Raw genomic sequence first — 14,283 nt, forward strand, 5'->3', positions numbered from 1 at the left:
CATAGTTGGCACTTGTGAGGTCTCTTGTAGCGTTTCTTGTTGGTGACAATGACCATAAACCATAGGAAAAAGAGCCTCAGTAAACTAGAAAATTAAGCAAGTTGCCCGTTATAATTACAACCTTTCGTAGTTTAGACTGCATCCTCATATTTCCAGAAAATTCTTCCGTTTAAAGGCCAAAGGTCAGACTAAGACTGGCTGGCAACCAACACACACATATCTCATTTTTAAATTTTATTTTTTAAGTTGTAAAATAAATATAGATCATATAACTGTAAACTTACAAAATGCAGAAAAACCCCGCATTCCACCGTCCAAACACAGCGAATTAAACAATTTGACGAAGTCTCCCGCGTCTCTCGCCTCTCGCTCCCTGCACCTTGCAACCTTGACGTCTGCGCGCCGCAGTCGCTGCGCTTGGGGTGGCGCTGCCGCGCGCCGGGTGCGCCGTCGCCATGGTAACCACGCAATCCTGGGGCCTTGGGAGCGGTGAGTCTGAGGCCGAAAGTCCCGGGTCTGGGTCCGCGGTCAGAGGGGCGAGGGTCGGCGCACCACGTGGGTGTAGAGGACAACTGTCATCTCCCCGCCGCTTTGTTCGGTTCTGGCTAGAGGAGAGTGGGCGCCACCGCGGCGTCCTCAGGCTTTGCCTCAGAACCGAGCGCTGCGTCGCGGGTCGCGCTCCGAGGGTCGACCCCGTGCTTCAGGCGTCCCCTCCGGCCCACTCCCAGCTCTCCTCTGAGGCTGCCACTCCGCATCTTCGTCGTCCAGCTTTCCCTTTGTTTAACCCCAGGAGCCCTTTGAGGCCTTCTCCTTGAGCTGGCACTTAAAATCCTCAAGGGACTACATTTTTTGAAGAAAAAATTCAGTTGGTTTAAAAGGCCCTTGAGATCTGTCCCTCTACCACAACTTCATACAGCCTTGTGTGCCTTCCTGGCCCTTTGTTTTTGCTTATCCCAATACCTTCTCCTTTTAAGACTCCTGCTCTTCAATACCAAGTGTCACCTCTTCTGGGAAGCCTTCTAGGCACCGCCCCACTCTTGAGTCTCATTTGGAGGTCCAGTCTCTTTCCTTTCCAAGCACCCTTTGCTTATCATGTCCTTCATCCCACTGTGTCATTGCTGATTTGCTTGTGTCTTTCCCACCAGACTCTGATACTTGTGAAGTAGAGACCTATGTGATTTTATATTAGGAGTGCATTGTTGTTGTTTTGTTCCTAAGTGGCATCGGACTCTTTGAGACCCTATATACTACAGCCCACCAGGCTCTTCTGCCCATAGGATTTCCCAGGCAAGAATACTGGACTGGGTTGTCATTTCCTTCTCCAGGGGATCTTCCTGACCCAGGGATGGGACCCCCATCTCCTGCACTGGCGGGTGGATACTTTACCACTGAGCCACCCAGGAATCCCCACGAGGGCCTTAGCAGCCTCCAAAGAATGCAAATTTTATAGTTAAAATTCACACTAATTTATTAAGGCAGAGCTATTCTCAATTCATTGTTGAGAATGAGTTCAGAAAAGTCACATTATTAATAAACCAGGGCTAAAGCATGGGTCTTCTGACTCATAGTCTGCTCTGCCATTCTGACTTCAGAGTTCCAGACCTCCTCTCCTCTCCATGGTCATGTTCTGTATGAACTGTTGGTTATATGTGGTGGGGTTGCAATTTTGATTCATGTTAGAACTTTTCTGGGCCAAGAAAATATCTATCCATACAGTAACTATTACAAATCTAGTAAGAAGTAGAACTTAAAACAGAATATAAAAAAGATTTATTAATTATTTTAACAATAGCATAAACCCACTGCGTAGTAAACGTAAGTTACATATTTCTTATGGGAAAAACTATTATCTAAAACAAACATATTAGTTTTTTCAATATCTAAAAAGTTGTCTGAGGAGACTTTACAAATAGCCCAGGAAAGAAGAGAAGTGAAAGGCAAAGGAGAAAGGGAAAGATACATCCAACTGAATGCAGAGTTCCAAAGAATAGCAAGGAGAGAGAAGAAAGCCTTCCTCAGCGATCAATGCAAAGAAATAGAGGAAAACAATAGAAGGGGAAAGACTAGAGATCTCTTCAAGAAAATTAGAGATACCAAGGGAATATCTTATGCAAAGATGGGCTCAATAAAGGACAGAAATGGTATGGACCTAACTGAAGCAGAAGATATTAAGAAGAGGTGGCAAGAATACACAGAAGAACTATGCAAAAAAGTTCTTCATGACCCAGGGAACTACAGTGGTGTGCTCACTCTCCTAGAGCCAGACATCCTGGAGCGTGAAGTCAGGTGGCTCTTAGGAAGCTTTACTATGAACAAAGCTAGTGGAGGTGATGGAATTCCAGCTGAGCTATTTCAGATCCTAAAAGATGATGGTGTGAAAGTGCTGCACTCAATATGCCAGCAAATTTGGAAAACTCACCAGTGGCCTCAGGGCTGGAAGTGGTCAGTTTTCATTCTAATCCCTAAGAAAGACAATGCCAAAGAATGTTCAAACTACCACACAGTTTTGCTCATTTCACATTGTTGTTCAGTTGCCAAGTTGTATCCGACTCTTTGCAACCCCATGGACTGCAGCACGCCAGGCTTCCCTGACCTTCACTATCTTCTGGAGTTGCTCAAACTCATGTGCATTGAGTTGATGATGCCATTCAACCATTTCATCCTCTGTTGCCCCTTCTCCTGCCTTCAGTCTTTCCTAGCCAGCTTCAGGGTCTTTTCCAGTGAGTCGGCTCTTCACAACAGGTGGCCAAAGTATTGGAGCTTCAGCTTCAGCATCAGTCCTTCCAATGAATATTCAGGATTGATTTCCTTTAGGATTAACTGGTTTGATCTCCTTGCTGTGTGAGGGACTCTCAAGAGTCTTCTCCAGTTCCACAGTTGGAAAGCATCAGTTCTTCAGCACTCAGCCTTCTTTATGGTCCAACTCTCCCATCCGTACTTGACTCCTGGCAAAACCATAGCTTTGACTGTATGGACCTTTGTCGGCTGCTGCTGCTGCTGCTGCTAAGTCGCTTCAGTCGTGTCCGACTCTGTGCGACCCCATAGACGGCAGCCTACCAGGCTCCCCCGTCCCTGGGATTCTCCAGGCAAGAACGCTGGAGTGGGTTGCCATTTCCTTCTCCAATGCATGAAAGTGAAAAGTGAAAGTGAAGTTGCTCAGTCGTGTCTGACTCTTAGCGACCCCATGGACTGCGGCTTACCAGGCTCCTCCGTCCATGGGATTTTCCAGGCAAGAGTACTGGAGTAGGGTACTATTGTCTTCTCCTTTGTCGGCAAAGTGACCCAATTTTTAAGGTCTTAATAATCTGGCTTCAATGATCCAACTGTATTTATTACTTCTCCCCAACATGGACCCTTGTTTAAACAGATGAGTCTCTTTAACATTCTCTTTCAATCTTTTCCTAGTGAATCTCACCCACATTGATGTTTTTTCTCCTGTTCCTATTGAATTTACTGTTTGCATCACACATTCAGCGTTTTAGTATGTATTCAGGCAGTCTATTGGTGCATGATAAACTTTACTGATTGAATGAATGTGAATCAATTAAGTATTTTCATTCCATTCATATTGTCAGTTGACTGATCAAATAAATAAATGCTGATTTGTTTGAGTATGTTTCTACTACTTTTTCTCTGTTTTGATCTCAGGTATTTTTGCAGTTAATGGAGTCAGAAGTACCCCCAGAGTCAGAGAGTTCAGAAAAATTAATATTTTCCTCACCGCAAAAAGAAGAAGAAGATGATAGTGAAGAAGAAGAAGAATCCAAAGAAGCAGAGGAAACTGCCACCATTAACCCCCTCTTACCACCTGCTCTCACAGGGGATGGAGAAGGTTTGCAGAAGATTTTTGAGGATCCTGAGAACGCTCACCACGAGCAGGCCATGCAGCTGCTCTTGGAGGAAGACATAGTTGGGAGAAATTTGTTGTATGCAGCTTGCATGGCTGGGCAAAGTGATGTGATTAGAGCTTTGGCCAAATATGGTGTGAATCTGAATGAGAAAACCACCAGAGGTATTTTGTCTTTTTTCTCTCATCCCTGTTACTTGTAACTACCTAAAGATACCATGTATTGTCTTTAAATTTGGAGAAATTTGATGTGCCTGCTTTATATTTTGCATATGTTATGTGTGTGTGTGTAATACATATATGAATGTGTGTGTATATGCATGTTATTGTAGTATAGCATAGTATTAAGAATACAGAATTTGATATTTATTAACTGGGTGACTTGGGCAAGTTACCTAATCATTTTGTGTCTCTGTTTCATCTACTAAATGGGGATGATTATATTTTCTTTATAGGATTTTCCTTATAGGTTATGAGGATTAAGTATGATAATATAAAGTTGGTATATAGTAAATGCTCAATAATCTTATTACCTATTTCCTTGGAAGATTTATTCATTTTTGCAGTCATTATTCAATTAGCTCTTTAAATTAAGTCACTGTTTTTTTCAAATTGAAACTATAAGACATGGTCATTGTAGAAAATGAAACAGTGGTCTTTAGCAAATAGCAAATATACATTTTCTTCTTGCTTACATGGAACAGTTACAAAAACTGATCATGTGTTAGGCCATAAAGGACGTGTCAACAATTATCAAATAAACTATAGCGTGCAGTCTGTGGTCTCTGACCGCAGTAAAATAAAATTAGAAAATAGTGACAAAAAGATAACTGAAAATCCCTATAATTTTGGAAACAGGAACACACTTTCAATTATCTGTTGGTGACAGAAAATAAAATAGAAATTATGAAATATTTAGGTGGCAACAGGATTGCTATGTCAGACTCTGTGAAATAAAACCAAAATTAAAATTCTAGTTTAATATATACATTAGAATAAAAAATATTGAAAATTAGAAAGCAAACTATTTAACTCAAGGAGTTAGAAAAATAACAACTGAAAATCCAAAGAAAGAAGAAGATAAATAATAGAGTAAAATAATGACGTTGAAAATAAAGAAACAATAGAGAGGGAATTCCCTGTCAGTCCAGTGGTTCGGAGTCCGCCTTCCACTGCAGGGTGCCAGGTTTGATCCCTAATGGACTGAGATTCCTGATAGGTAAGCTGCACAGTGCAGCCAAAACAAACAAGCAAACAAACAAACACAATGAAGAGAATCAAACAAAACCAAAATCTGGTTTAGTGAGAAAAAAAGGACAGAGTGTAAATAATATTTGGAATTTTGAAATGAAACATTCACACAGGAAAAAATAAGATTTAAAAAATTATTAGAAAATATCATAAACAACTTCATGATAATACATTTGAAAACATGGATGAAATCGACAATTTCTTCAATAAAATATATATAACTAAAATTGAGTCAAGAAAAAAAAAATAGAAACTTGATTAGATCAACGATTATTTTAAAAAATTGAATAGGTAATCAGAATCTGCCTGATTCTCCCACCCTTTCCAATTCCTAACTCAAATGTTTTAAAAGATATGGTTTACTCTAGCTTACACAAAGTTTCCATAGAATATAAAGAGAGTTGTACAACTGCTTATTTTATGAGATAACTTTTATAGCAAAACTAGTTAAGGACAAGTATTAGAAAGGAAAATTATAGGCCAATCATTTAATAACACAGATGCAAGCATCTTAAAATATTAACAAATTGAATCTAATGTTGTGTGTTGAAACATTTATTGGACTAGCTTGGGTTTATCCCATTTATGCAAGGATTTGCTTTTTTTTTTTATTGAGATATAATTTACAACTAACATTTTATTAGTTTGAGGTATACAACATAATGATTTGATGTATGTGGATATTAGGAAATGATTACTACACTTAATTGGACATGACTTAGCAACTGAACAACAACAACAGCAACTACACTTAGTTAACATTTGTCATGTCATTTTTTCTGAAAAAATTTGTCATTACAAGTTTTAAAATCTACTCTTTTAGCAACTTTCACATACACAATACATATCATTACCTATAGTCATTATGCTATGCAGTATGCCCTCCAAACGTATTTGGAGGTTTTACCTTTTGACCTCCTTCACCCAATTCCCTGATTCACCATGCTCTGCCTCTATCAACTACCATTCTGTTCTCTGTGCCTGTGAGTTCGTTCTTTCTAGATTCCACATCTAAGAGAGATCATACAGTATTTATCTTTCTTTGACTTATTTCACATAGCATAATGCGCTCACGCTCCATCCACGTTGTCGCAAATAGCAAGATTTCTTCCTTTTTTATGAATGAATAGGATTTCATTGTGTATAGATACAATACCTTTATCCATCGTAAGTGTCCATTAGGTTATTTTCATATTTTGGCTGTTGTAAATAAGGCTGAAATGAACATGGGAGTGCTTTCTGAGACAGTCATTTCATAGTTGGTCATAATAGTCTTTAAAGATCCTTGTGTTTCTGTGGTGTTTAGTTATAATGTCTCCTCTTTCATTTCTAACTTTATTTATTTGAGTCTTCTCTTTTCTTTCCCCTCACACTCTAGCTAAAGTTCTCTTTTGTGTATTTTTTCAAAATCCAGCTCTTAGTTTCACTGATTTTTTTCTGTTGTCTTTTAGTCTCTGTTTTATTTATTTCTGCTCTGATCTTTATTTCCTTCATCTACTAACTTGGGCTTCATTTAGAGCCAAGCACTTGGGGCCCCATCTCTCTGTTGGAAGTCTTAAAGTTGGGGGTACTCGATGTTGGCGTCAAGCCCTTCACTCCTTTGGGAGATGCTGGGAGTTGTGAGTCCCCTCTCGATTTTATGCCTCTGTGTCGGGGAGTTTATGGTGAGATTATGACTCAGCCTCTCCTACCCAATTTGGCATGTGTTTTTTTCCTCATTTGTCTGATGCATAGGAATTGCCCAGTTGTTTTCTGGATTTCGCTCAGAGGGAACTGTTCCACAAATAACTGTAGGTATGGTGTGTCTGACGGAGGAGGTGAGTTCAGGAGCCTCCTGTGTTGCATCTTGAATCTGAACCTAGGGGAACCTTATGAAGTATTTGTGCTCAATAAGACAGGCTTAGAAACATGTCCTTTCCTTAGAAACAGGTAGCTAGTAGGCTGTAAAAGCAGAATTTGAAGTCAGGCAGAATAACTTTTAAACATTTCTCCTAATTACTATACTGCATCTGGCTTTCGCTGTGTGTGTTCTGTACTATGGTTTTATTGTTGTTATTCTCATTATTCTTGCAGAATGACATCCTATTTTAATTAATAATAGTGGATATTTAAGAAATTTATTAATATCTGATATTTAATCTTATTTCATTTTGTTGGACACTTCTATTATTTAGGTTTCTCATCAATTGCCTTGTCTAGTGCAATAATAGTAATCAAATACAAGCCATAATGTGACCCACATACATAATTATAATATTCTACTAGTCAATTAAAAACAATAAAAAAAGGTGAAATCAATTTTCAAACATCTTTTCTTACATCTGACATATTAAAAACATGCCCATTTAAAGATGTATTCAATATAACTTACAAGATTTTGCACAATGAAGTAACCCATAGACAAAATGAGAAGACAGTCTATGAACTGGGAGAAAATATTTGCAAATGATGTGACCAACAAGGGCTTAATTTCCAAAATATACAAAGAACTCTTACAATTCAATAACAACAACAACAAAAAAAAAAAACCCAACTGAAAAATGGACAGAAACCTAAATAGACATTTCTCCAAAGAAGACATACAGAGATCTAATAGGAACATGAAAAGATCTTCATCACTAATTATTAGAGAAATGAAAATCAAAACTACAATGGGGTACCACTTTATACCTGCCAGAATGGCCATCGTTAAAAAGTCTACAAATAATAAATGCTGGAGAGGGTGTGGAGAAAAGGGAACCTTCTTACACTGTTGGTGGGAATGGAAACTGGTGCAGCCACTATGGAGAACAGTGTGGTAGTTCCTCAAAATTATAGGCCAATCATTTAATAACACAGATGCAAGCATCTTAAAATATTAACGAATTGAATCTAATGTTGTGTGTTGAAACATTTGTTGGACTAGCTTGGGTTTATCCCATTTATGCAAGGATTTGCTTTTTTTTAAAAAGATTTATCAATTCTGGCTGCACTGGGTCTTTGTTGCTGCTCGAGTGCTTGTGGAGAGCGGGGGCTCTTCTCTCGTTGTGGAGCACGGGCTTCTCAGTGCAGTGGTTCTCTTGTTTTGGAGCACAGGCTCTAGGTGTTCTGGCTTCAGTAGTTGTGGCTCCTGGGCTCTAGAGCGCAGGCTCAGAAGTTGTGGTACATGGGCTTAGTTGCTCCGCAGCATGTGGGATCTTCCTGGAGTAGGGATCAAACCTGTGTCCCCTGCATTGGCAGGCAGATTCTCAACCACTGGGCCATCAGGGAAACCTCAACGATGGCTTTAACATTAGAAAAATTGTTAGTATAATTCACTACACTAAAAGATTTTATAAACAAAACCACCTGATCATCTCAATAGATGTAGAAAAGTCTTTTAAAAGAAAATGTAGCATTCATTCATGATGAAAGCTTTTGGGGAAATAGGAACAGAAGAAGCCTTTCTTAAGGCTGTGGAAAACTTGTAGCAAAATTTATCTAATATTGAATTTTAAGCTATTTAACTTGGGAAAGTTATATAACCTTTCCATGCTACAGTTTCTTCATCCATAAAAATGGGACTAATAGTAATATCTAATATTACATCCATAAAAATGGGACTAATAGTAATGTCTAAAAATCATACTACATAAAAGAAAATGAGAGCCCTAAATCAAATATCTGATAATGTACCTCCAGCACTCCAGGGAGAGGGTGCTCTGACTAACTGATATGGGTATTGCCATCCTCTTGTTAGATATTTTCCAGTGTGTGAAGATAGGTGTACAATCTTTTGAGTTTGATAAGGTACTCTAAGATAATCCATATCTTCATTCTGATTTCATGCTTACCATGAAGTCTTCTCATTTAACAGAAGTTGAAGGTGCATCCTGCTTTTTTCTTGCTGCTTATAGTAAAATGCCAGAGGAGAGAGAGAAATTGAGAGAAGAATTGCTAAATTAAAAGGAGCCAGGACTTAGATGGTATATGATGATCTGGGAAATTTTAAGCTTGTTTGCCGTTTCAATGAATATGATTTTATAATGAAATGTATGCATGAACTGGCTAACCTAATTGTACCAGTCAACTTGGTGATTATTACTTCAGTTCAGTTTAGTTCATTTGCTCAGTCATGTCTGACTCTTTGCGACGCCAGGCCTCCCTGTCCATCACCAGCTCCTGGAGTTTACCCAAACTCATGTCCATTGAGTCGGTGATGCCATCCAACCATCTCATCCTCTGTTGTCCCCTTCTCCTCCTGCCTTCAATCTTTTCCAGCAGCAGGGTCTTTTCCAATGAGTCAGCTCTTCGCATCAGGTGGCTAAAGTATTGGAGTTTCAGCTTCAACATCAGTCCTTCCAATGAACACTCAGGGCTGATCTCGTTTAGGATGGACTGGTTGGATCTCCTTGCAGTCCAAAGGACTCTCAAGAGTCTTCTCCAACACCACAGTTCAAAAACATCAATTCTTCTGCGCTCAGCTTTCTTTATAGTCCAGCTCTCACATCCATACATGACTACTGAAAAAACCATAGCTTTGACTAGACGGACCTTTGTTGGCAAAGTAATGTCTCTGCTTTCTAATATGCTATCTAGGTTGGTCATAACTTTCCTTCCAAGGAGTAAGCGTCTTTTAATTTCATGACTGCAGTCACCATCTGCAGTGATTTTGGAGCCCAGGAAAATAAAGTCAGCCACTGTTTCCACTGTTTCCACATCTATTCGGCATGAAGTGATGGGACCAGATGCCATGATCTTAGTTTTCTGAATGTTGAGCTTTAAGCCAACTTTTTTACTCTCCTCTTTCACTTTCATCAAGAGGCTCTTTAGTTCTTCACTTTCTGCCATAAGGGTGGTGTCATCTGCATATTTCAGGTTATTGATATTTCTCCTGGCAATCTTGATTCCAGCTTGTGCTTCATCTAGCCCAGCATTTCTCATGATGTACTCTGAATATGAATTAAATAAGCAGGGTGACAATATATAGCCTTGATGTACTCCTTTTCCTATTTGGAACCAGTCTGTTGTTCCATGTCCAGTTCTAACTGTTACTTAAATCATTATAAAATAATGAATTACATTACAGTTTGCCAGTAAATTTGGTATTGGTTTGGTTGATATTGATTCAGTTCCCATGAGCTTGTTTACATGGGAGAACAGATCAGTGAAAAGATTTTTTTTGTCAAAACATTTGAGTTCTACTCTCAGGAAATTTCAATTATATAGTACAATTATTAACTATAGTCATTGTGTTATATATTAGGTCCTGGGATCTTTTCCATCTTCTGACTGAAGTTTTTACTTTTTTTCCAATCTCTCCCTATTTCCCCCACTCCTCAAACCTCTGGTACCACTTTTCTACTCTGTTTCTATGGGTTTAATTTTTTATTTTAGATTTTCCCATATAAGTGATACCATGTGGTATTTGGCTTTTTCTCTCTGACTTTTTTCACTTGGCATAATGCCCTTCAGGTTCATCCATGTTGTTACAAATGATAGAATTTTCTTTTTTTAAGGATCATTAATTGTGTGTATATATGTGAACACTATTGATTTTTGCAACATAAGAAGCCATTGGCCTAAAATTAAGGGACACTTGGGTGAAGAACTGTGGTAGATATCTCTTTAAGAAGATGTATGCCATTTATTTGTGGATGATTCTCAGAGATCACATTTGTATTCAGGATTCCCTTTTAAATATTGGAGAATTGGACAATTTTGATTCAAAGGAAGGATGATGAAACAGTTCTTACAATCTCATCTCTTTGATCTGAAGGAAGGAGGATGGAACAGTTCTTACAATTTTAGCTCTTTGATCCAAAACAAGGAGGATGAAGCAGTTCTTACAGTCTGAGCTCTCTGTACTACCAACTTCTGGTCTGTTGGGAAGTGCCTTGTTTTCTGTTTGAGCCAAGGACATTTGTGTGCAGTTTGTAGGTTATTGGTGGAACCACCTTTGATTCTGGTAAGGCTTTGGTTTCTCAACCTGGCCACACTCAAACAAGCATGATTGAAACTAAATACTGTTTTAAACTCTGCCTTTCCCTACAGTCAGTAAATATTTGTTAAAGGTGGAGGAATAGCCAGATCTTGAGCTGGGAACTGGGGATAGAAAGATGAATGAATTCAGCAACCTTGAACAAGTTCACAGTTAGCAGAAAACAGATGTGTAAATAGGTGATATATGATGAGACAAGGTACAGTGATAGCTCAGAGGAGAGATTAGTCAGCTTTACATGAAAGTGTTGAACATGGTCAAGGAAGGCTTTGTAGAAGAGGCAATATGTTGAGTTTTGTTTTGGCTGCACCATGTAGCACTTGGGATCTTAATTCCCTGACCACGGATTGAACCCATGTCTCCTGCAGTGGAAGTGTGGAGTCTTAACCACTGGACCACCAAGGAAGTCCAATATATGGAATCTTGAATAATGACCAAGGGTTTATCAGACAAAGGAAGTTGAAGGATAGGGCGTGGCAGGCGGCAGTAACTGCAGTATCAGATAGTAACTGCAATAGCAGATTTTAGTGTTAAAATATTTTTGCTATCCTGGTGTACTTACCCACTATTTTAGGTAATGAAATACTGGCCTTTTTATAGGTATAATAGTTTTATTTGGTATTTTAAATGTATGAAATCAGAGTCATTTTTGGATTGAGAACAATTTCAATGATTTAATTGCTCAGTGTATATAAAAAAGACAAACTGAAGATTACAAATGTAGATGGTCCATATTGTGGTATTGAAAATTCTATTGTAAGAATAATTCTTGAGTTCACAAGCCTCCCAAACAAGTAGAATGTGAATCTCATAGCTTTGAAATTGGTAGGGAAACTGAAATGGACTCTCTCTCTATATGTGGAAACTAACAAAGACAAATATGAGCCATCAGTGTTTTCTTTGGAGAAAAAGATTACAACCTTCTCTCAATAGAAAGATTGCAATTCTATTAAAAAATCAAAAAACTGTCCAGATTTATCTCTGTCTTTTAAAATTAGAAATGAGATAATTTGAAGGAAAGTGTTAGGTGTTAGTCTATAACTACTTCCAACTAATGTTGAATGAGAAAAACTTCAATAGCTGAAAAAATTTGCACAGAAATGTCCTGTTGAAACCATTGACCCACTTAAAAAATAAAATAATGTTTTATTTGTGATTTTCATGATTATAGTTTTTTAACCTTTAATAGTATTTGCTTTTTAATCTTTAATTTTTATTAGTTTTATCTGACAGTTTATATTGCTGATAGAATGACAGTATATACTTAACATTTGTTTGATAATTATGCTTTTATCTGATATTTTATGTTTATATATTTTTGTATTTAAAATGTATTAGTCTTGGACTTCTTTGGTAGCTCAATGGATAAGAATTCGCCTTGCAATGCAGGGGAAATGGTTCGATTCCTGGTCTGGGAAGATTCCACATGCCATGGAGTAGCTAAGCCTGTGGGTCACAACTGCTGTTGCTAAGTCGCTTCAGTCGTGTCTGACTCTGTGTGACCCCATAGACGGCAGCCCACCAGGCTCCGCCGTCCCTGGGATTCTCCAGGCAAGAACACTGGAGTGGGTTGCCATTTCCTTCTCCAATGCATGAAAGTGAAAAGTGAAAGTGAAGTCGCTCAGTCATGTCTGACTCTTAGTGACCCCATGGACTGCAGCCCACCAGGCTCCTCTGTCCATGGGATTCTCCAGGCAAGAGTACTGGAGTGGGGTGCCATTGCCTACATGCCATGGAGTAGCTAAGCCTGTGGGTCACAACTACTGAGCCTGAACTCTAGAGCCTACAAGCCGCAACTGCTGAAACCTGTCCACCTAAAGCCTGTGCTCTGCAACAAGAGAAGCCTCTGCAGTGAGAAGCCTGCACATTACTAGCAAGAGTACTCCCTGCTCACTGCAGCTAGAGAAGGCTCATGAGAAGCAACAAAGACCCAAGGCAGCCAAGAATAAAAATAAATAAATTAAAATAACTTGAAGAACAAAAAAATAAAATGGGTATTAGTTTCACTAATTTAAAAAATGAATTCTGAACTCAATTTTACAAATACTGATATTAATGCTAAGTAAATATAAAATTTATACTTAAAAAAATTTATCAGGCAGGAAAAACCAGCATATGCAAAATTATAGAGGCATGAAATGATATGATTTGGAGAATTCAAAGAGTCTGGTACTGCTGGTAGTAGGCAGGTTGTGAAAAATATTCTAGATAAGTGAGTAATTTACTCCATGGCCTGTTACTTGTTTGTGACTATCATCATCTCAGTTTTGGGATTTTGACCTTATCAATGACCTTCCTCAATTTAAGCAACCTTGAGAAAAGTTCTTATCCTCTCTGTGCTTTTTTTTTTCTTATCTGTAAGTGAGAACAATACTACTCCCACTGCTGTGCATACACACCAAGGAAACCAGAATTGAAAGAGACACGTGTACCCCAGTGTTCATCGCAACACTGTTTATAATAGCCAGGACATGGAAGCAACCTAGATGTCCATCAGCAGACGAATGGATAAGAAAGCTGTGGTACATATACACAATGGAATATTACTCAGCCATTAAAAAGAATACATTTGAATCAGTTCTAATGAGGTGTATGAAACTGGAGCCTATTATACAGAGTGAAGTAAGCCAGAAAGAAAAACACCAATACAGTATACTAAAGTATATATATGGAATTTAGAAAGATGGTAACGATAACCCTGTATGTGAGACAGCAAAAGAGACACAGATGTATAGAACACTCTTTTGGACTCTATGGGAGAGGGCCAGGGTGGGATGATATGGGAGAATGGCATTGAAGCATGTAAATTATCATATGTGAAACGAATCGCCAGTCCAGGTTTGATGCATGATACAGTGTGCTTGGGGCTGGTGCACTGGGATGACCCAGAGGGATGGGATGGGGAGGGAGGTGGGAGGGGGGTTCTGGATGGGGAACACATGTACACTCATGGCGGATTCATGTCAGTGTATGGCAAAACCAATACAATATTGTAAAGTTAAAAAAAAAAAAACAATACTACTTTGTATTGTAGTGAGGATTAAATGAGTTGATACTTGTGGAGCACATAGAACAGTGCCTGTATAAAGGAGAAGATTGCTTTCACTCTTGTCTGATCTTTTGCCTTACTGTGAACTGCATGCTCAATTGACTCTCTCTAGTTAATAACCGGTAGTCTTTCATGTAGAGATTATTTTTATCTTGGAACCAATTCTGATTTTTCAGT

At 38.6% G+C, this 14,283-nt stretch overlaps 1 protein-coding gene across 6 annotated transcripts in view; it reads left to right on the forward strand.

Annotated features, from left to right (window-relative positions):
* The first annotated feature begins 449 nt into the window (after positions 1–449).
* ANKRD45 (ankyrin repeat domain 45) overlaps positions 450–14,283 on the forward strand; it is a 43,371-nt gene continuing 29,537 nt past the window's right edge. For 2 of the 6 annotated variants that reach the window (XM_081493796.1, XM_081493799.1), the window contains exons 1-2: positions 450–489; positions 3,649–4,012. In XM_081493796.1, coding sequence (XP_081349922.1) covers positions 3,664–4,012 — 349 coding nt within the window. In that variant the 5' untranslated portion in view covers positions 450–489; positions 3,649–3,663. Of the gene's footprint in view, positions 1,288–3,648; positions 4,013–14,283 lie in introns of all 6 variants that reach the window. The other 4 variants (XM_081493798.1, XM_081493800.1, XM_081493797.1 and 1 more) reach the window with 2 other exon arrangements.

Source organism: Giraffa tippelskirchi, chromosome 5, assembly GCF_054371585.1.
Source record: "Giraffa tippelskirchi isolate mGirTip1 chromosome 5, T2T-mGirTip1v1.2.pri, whole genome shotgun sequence".
In the NCBI taxonomy this organism is placed as follows: domain Eukaryota; kingdom Metazoa; phylum Chordata; class Mammalia; order Artiodactyla; family Giraffidae; genus Giraffa; species Giraffa tippelskirchi.